At 56.8% G+C, this 6,000-nt stretch overlaps 1 protein-coding gene across 6 annotated transcripts in view; it reads left to right on the forward strand.

Annotated features, from left to right (window-relative positions):
- PLBD2 (phospholipase B domain containing 2) overlaps window positions 1-5,725 on the forward strand; it is a 28,287-nt gene extending 22,562 nt beyond the window's left edge. For 2 of the 6 annotated variants that reach the window (XM_077955294.1, XM_015152887.3), the window contains exons 7-12: window positions 774-934; window positions 1,520-1,615; window positions 1,882-1,953; window positions 3,256-3,408; window positions 4,060-4,222; window positions 4,789-5,725. In XM_077955294.1, the coding sequence (XP_077811420.1) occupies window positions 774-934; window positions 1,520-1,615; window positions 1,882-1,953; window positions 3,256-3,408; window positions 4,060-4,222; window positions 4,789-4,956 (813 nt within the window). In that variant the 3' untranslated portion in view covers window positions 4,957-5,725. Of the gene's footprint in view, window positions 1-773; window positions 935-1,519; window positions 1,616-1,881; window positions 1,954-3,255; window positions 3,409-4,059; window positions 4,370-4,691 lie in introns of all 6 variants that reach the window. The other 4 variants (XR_013401479.1, XM_077955297.1, XM_077955298.1 and 1 more) reach the window with 4 other exon arrangements.
- The last annotated feature ends 275 nt before the right edge of the window (window positions 5,726-6,000 follow it).

The following is a 6,000-nucleotide window of genomic DNA, read 5'->3' on the forward strand; positions in this document are numbered from 1 at the left end:
GTGGTATGTCACGTTAACAGTGAAAAGAAATACCAAATTTCAGGATTTTTTTTTTTTTTTTCAGAGATAGGATCTCACACTGTCATGCAGGCCTGAGTGCAGTGGCATGATCACAGCTCACTGCAGCCTCTATCTCCCCAGCCTCAAGTGATCCTCCCATCTCAGCCTCCCAAGTAGCTGGGACTATAGGTGCCTGCCACCATGCCTGGCTAATTTTTTTATTTTTTGTAGAGACGGGTTTTGCCGTGTTGCCCAGGCTGGTCTCGACCTCCTGGGCTCAAGCATTCTGCCCCTCTTGGCCTCCCAAAGTGCTGGGATTACAGGCCCGAGCCACTGTGCCCAGCCCTTTTTTTCCTCTTTAAAGAGAAAAAAAAAGTCACATTTATGGATATGGCTATCTTTTAGCTGTTTTCAGCTTTTTGTTGTTGGTGGTGGTGATGGTGGGTTTTTTTTTGTTTTGTTTTTTGTGGGGTTTTTTTTGTTGCTTTTTGTTTTTTGTTTTAGATAGGCTCTCTGTTGCCCAGGCTGGAGTGCAGTGGCGCAATCTCAGCCCACTACAACCTCCGTCTCCCAGGTTCAAGCAATTTTCATGCCTCAGCTTCCCTAGTAACTAGGATGGCACTCCATGCCATCGCCATGGCACTCCAGCCTAGGCAAGAGTGAGACTCCATCTCAAAAAAAGAAAAAAAAAATATGAGCCATGACTGATGAAGTACTGCCACTTGGTGGCAGCATGCCTAGGCTGTGTAACGGTCCCCTTGACCTTCCCACAGGTAACACTGGAGACCACCATTGGCAACAAGAACCCAGCCCTGTGGAAGTACGTGCGGCCCAGGGGCTGTGTGCTGGAGTGGGTACGCAACATTGTGGCCAACCGCCTGGCCTCGGATGGGGCCACCTGGGCAGACATCTTCAAGAGGTTCAACAGCGGCACGTGAGTGGGCTTCTGGCCCTGTGGCTTCCCCTGCACCAAGAAATAGACCAACCTCCCCTTTAACACTCAGACCCCCAGGGACCAGATGTGGCACCCAGGCCACACACCCCACGCCCTCCTTTGTTTCATACATGGGGAGACTGAGGCTAGGGAAGGAAAGGATTTGCCCCTCCCCTGCAGGCTCCTCAGCCTAGGAAGGAGTGCCTTGGTGGCAGTACAGGAAGAGCACTTGGAACCTGAAGACTCTCAAGGGGACAGCGGGGAGGGCTGTTTGAGGAGGTGGACGTGGGTGGATGGCAGGGCCTGTGAGCCAGAGACACTGGAACTGGGCAGTGCAGATCTTACAGCATCCAGCAGAGCAGCTGACCTAGGGAGCCATAGAATATTCTGGAACAGTCAAGCAGCATGACGAGAGAGGAGTTTGTGGATACCTGGTCATGCTGCAGTGTCAGGGTGTCAGCTGAATGGCCAGACACCCCCAGGCCCACTTCCTGTGATTCCTAGCTGAGTGGGACACTGTGGGGCGGGGAGAGCTGGGGAGGTGGCCCCAGGCTCTGTTCAGTCCTCCTTCCCCCTGCCCGGCAGGTATAACAACCAGTGGATGATTGTGGACTACAAGGCGTTCATCCCGGGTGGGCCCAGCCCCGGGAGCCGGGTGCTCACCATCCTGGAGCAGATCCCGTGCGTATCCTGGGAGGGAGGGGGTAGGGGCTTGGGGCAGAGGGGACTGCCAGGGTGAAGGCCCAGAGCCATGCTGGCACTGTGCAGTGAGGGAACGATCTCAGGAGGTTGTGGCTGGAAGAGAAGGTGTCCCTGGTGGGGGCTGAAGTTCAGGACTTAATCCTTTCCCCAGCCAATGGGGAGCCATCGGGGCTCCCCGAGCAGGGCAGTGCCCACAGGAGCCCCTTTTCTGATCACCTCCACCCCATCTCTCTTCTCGGTCTCAGCGGCATGGTGGTGGTGGCCGACAAGACCTCGGAACTCTACCAGAAGACCTACTGGGCCAGCTACAACATACCGTGCGTGCCTTCTCACCCCGCTCCCCGTCACCCTCGAGGGCATCCACCTTGCTACTTGCCCAGCTCCTTCCTAGGCAATATTTTTAAACCCACAGAACGAAGAATCCCAGCCTACCCCCTCTTCTGGCCAGGAGAGCCCAGACAGTTTGGCAGTGTAGTTGCGTGGCTTAGGTCAGCATCCATGTGACCTCTGGTTCTAACGCCCAGAGCAGGGTGGTGTGGGATGGCCAGGCTCAGGGACTGACCCCTGCCAGGGTCTGTGACTGGATCTGCCTTACTAGGCTGTACAGCCGTCACCTCCTGAGGCTTACTTACTTTACCTGCATTTTCTCATTTGACTCTTAAAACTGCCACATGTGGTCACTAGAGTTCCTGTTCCCATCTCACAGATGATGAAACTGAGGCCCTGAGAAAGTACCTCACTTTCCCAAGTTTCCTCTGTTGGCGAATGGTGAAGGCAGGATTTGTTTTTTGTTCTGAGACAGAGTCTCACCCTGTCACCCAGGCTGGAGTGCAATGGCACAATCTCAGCTCACTGCAACCTCCGCCTCCTGGGCTCAAGCGATTCTCCTGCCTCAGCCTCCTGAGTAGCTGGGCTTATAGTCGCCAGCCACCATGCTTGGCTAATTTTTCTATTTTCAGTAGAGACAGGGTTTCACCATGTTGGCCAGGCTGGTCTCAAACTCCTGAGTCAAGTTATCCACCTGCCTTGGCCTCCCCAAGTGCTGGGATTACAGGTGTAAGCCACTGCACCCAGACTGAAGGCACGATTTGAAGCCATGTCTTTTGGGCCCCAGAACCCAAGCTCAGCCACTCCACCAAGCCACCCCCCAGCACAAATTGAAAGACATTATTGTTATCCCAAATGGCGTAGTTTTTTTTGTTTTGTTTTTTGTTTTTTGAGACAGAGTCTCGCTCTGTTGCCCAGGCTGGAGTGCAATGGTGCAATCTCGGCTCACTGCAGCCTCTGCCTTCCGGGTTCAAGTGAGTCACCTACTTCAGCCTCCCGAGTAGCTGGGATTACAGGCACATACCACCGTGCCTGGTTGATTTTTGTATTTTTAGTGGAGATGGGGTTTCACCATGTTGACCAGGCTAGTCTCGAACTCCTGACCTCAGGTTATTTGCCCCCCTTGGACTCCCAAAGTGTTGGGATTACAGGCGTGAGCCACTACGCCCTGTCTGAATGTCATAGTTGTAAGTGATAATGTCCTGGTGTGACTGCCCCTCCCCTCCCTGGCCACAACCTTGGCTGAGTGAGGCCAGTGGGGGGTCATGGGTGACCGTCCTTGTCCCCGGCAGGTCCTTCGAGACTGTGTTCAATGCCAGTGGGCTGCAGGCCCTCGTGGCCCAGTATGGGGACTGGTTTTCTTATGACGGGAGCCCCCGGGCCCAGATCTTCCGGCGGAACCAGTCCCTGGTACAAGACATGGACTCCATGGTCAGGCTGATGAGGTAGGTGCTGGTTGGGTGGTGGGTTGGGGAGAGGGAGGCCGCAGGAACACAGAACTTCCTATGTGCTCTTTGTACCAACTCATTCAAACTTTGCCGCCAGCCCCAGAGGGCCAGCAGGGGGTGGTCAGACGTTGGACACCAGTGCAGCAGCTCGGTGGCCGCGCTCCACTTGGGTCCTGTCACAGTCCCCATAGCTAAGGGAGGATGCTAGACATTTCCTGAGTGACCTGTACTGCTGGGCACTATGCTTGGTACCAGAAACAACAGGTAGAAAACCTGTGCCCCCACTGTCCTGTCTCGTGTGGTGCAGAAATCCATCAAGTTCTTGCACTGGTGTCAATGTGTAAAGATGGCTGTGTTCCAAGAGAGGCTATCCGGGGACAAGCGGCTGCCTCACCTGGCTGGGGCGGTGGCATGGAGCTCTTCCCTGAGGATGGGTGCCTGAGCAGAGAGCTGAATAATGGAGGCAGAGTGACTTAGGTGAAGGGTCCAGGCCCCTGGCAGAGGAACTGTCGGGGGCAACGTGCGGTGGGAGGGGCTCATCAGGCTGAAGGCTGGCGGCTGTTAACCGGGCTGCCCATGAGGATTTGGGCCCCTGTCTTAACCTCTCCTTCCTGGGATGACTGATGTTCCCTCCTTTTCCCCATCCAGGTACAATGACTTCCTCCATGACCCCCTGTCACTGTGCAAAGCCTGTGACCCACAGCCCAATGGGGAGAATGCTATCTCTGCCCGCTCTGACCTCAACCCGGCCAATGGCTCCTACCCTTTCCAGGCCCTGCGTCAGCGCTCCCATGGGGGCATCGATGTGAAGGTGCTGCCTCCTCCCTAGGGCCTGGAGGCTGGGGGCCTGAGGGCTGTGGGTGGGGGGAGTCACCATCACCAGTTTGGGGGAGGAGACAGGTTGGGGCAAAGCTGATGGCGGGACAGGAATGACAGTCAGAATTGGGCTGTGGTTGGGGTCACAGTAAAGGTGACAGTATGGGCTGGGCATGGTGGCTCACGCCTGTAATCCCAGCACTTTGGGAGGCCCAGGTGGGCAGATCACTTGAGGTCAGGAGTTTGAGACCAGCCTGGCCCATATGGTGAAAACCTGTCTCTACTAATAATACAAAAATTAGCCGGGCATGGTGGCGGGCGTCTGTAATGCCAGCTACTCGGGAGACTGAGGCATGAGAATTGCTTGAACCCGGGAGGCAGAGGTTGCAGTGAGCCGAGATCATGTCACTGCACTCCAGGCTGGGTGACAGAGCAGAGACTCAAAAAAAAAAGTGACAGTGCAGAATTGGGCTGTGGGGTCAAGGTCAGGGTAGGAGGCCGGGCGCCTGGATTGGGGCAGGCCAGGGCCCCTGATCAGCTGCGGCTCTGCCCTGTCCCCAGGTGACCAGCACGTCGCTGGCCAGGATCCTGGGCCTGCTGGCGGCCAGCGGTCCCACGTGGGACCAGGTGCCCCCGTTCCAGTGGAGTACTTCGCCCTTCAGCGGCCTGCTGCATATGGGCCAGCCAGACCTCTGGAAGTTCGCGCCTGTCAAGGTTTCGTGGGACTGAGGCTCTGTCCCTGCTCTGCTGCTTTCGCCCCTGCTGACCCTCGGCAGGGCCACCCCGTCCCAAGGCCACCGGACCTCCAACCCCAGCCCCTTCTGGGGGCTTTGTTCTCTGATCTGGGGTCTGAATTATCTCCTCCTAGGGTGGGGCACGAACCTGATGGGGCTCAGAACTGACTCCCTCTCTCCCCCGAGGTGGGTGGGCACCACGGTGTCTCCTCTGCCCCCGCCCTGCATCTCCCACTCTCTGTTTCTCTCTGTTTCCTGCTGCTGCTCTCTCGATCTCATTCCCACCCCTGGGGCCCCTTCCTCGTGCTTCTCCTTCCTGAGGGCTTGGGAAGGTCCTGGGGTCAGACTCTGGGGCTCCCATGGGGTGGGAGGAGCCTGTTACAGCACCCTTCTCCCAGCTGCATTCCCACGGGTGGCCCTGGAGCTGGTGAGTTTTGTCTGGGCATTGTCTCCGGCTGGCGTTGCTCCTCCCAGCTCTGGCCCCTCTGCTCCCTCAGGAAGCAGTCCCTTCGTCTCCCTTTCTGGACAGCTTCCTTGAGGACAGAAACTTGAAAACAAACACAAACCAAAGTTTCTGGCCATCTGTGGCTGGAGGGTTCTGAATGTCCTCTCTCCATGTCAGGCAGAGGGTCAGCCCCCATGCTTCTGCCTCAGGCCCCCACCCCACCCCAGGCCTGTCCCTCACCTCAGGGCCATGCCCACAGCGCCCTGATGGAGGAACCAGACTGCAGGCTGTGCCACCATTAAACAAGAGTGGCTCTGGCCCCATGCTGTGCTTCTTGGGGTGGCAGGGAAGCCGGGGTCAGCGCCTTTTTTCCTCTCAGGTTTGCGTTCTGTGCCATCATCCCCCATGCAGCCTCCTGTACAGCCCTCTGTCTGTCCTTCTGTCCATTCACTCATCTGCCAACATACTCACCCGTCATCCATCTGCACAGCCTCCCACCCACCCATCCATCTTCCATCCATCCACCCACCTACCTATCCATTTATCATCCATCCACCCCACCATCCACCCACCCATCCAACCATCCAATCATCC

This window comes from Macaca mulatta, chromosome 11 (assembly GCF_049350105.2).
Source record: "Macaca mulatta isolate MMU2019108-1 chromosome 11, T2T-MMU8v2.0, whole genome shotgun sequence".
Classification (NCBI taxonomy): Eukaryota; Metazoa; Chordata; class Mammalia; order Primates; family Cercopithecidae; genus Macaca; species Macaca mulatta.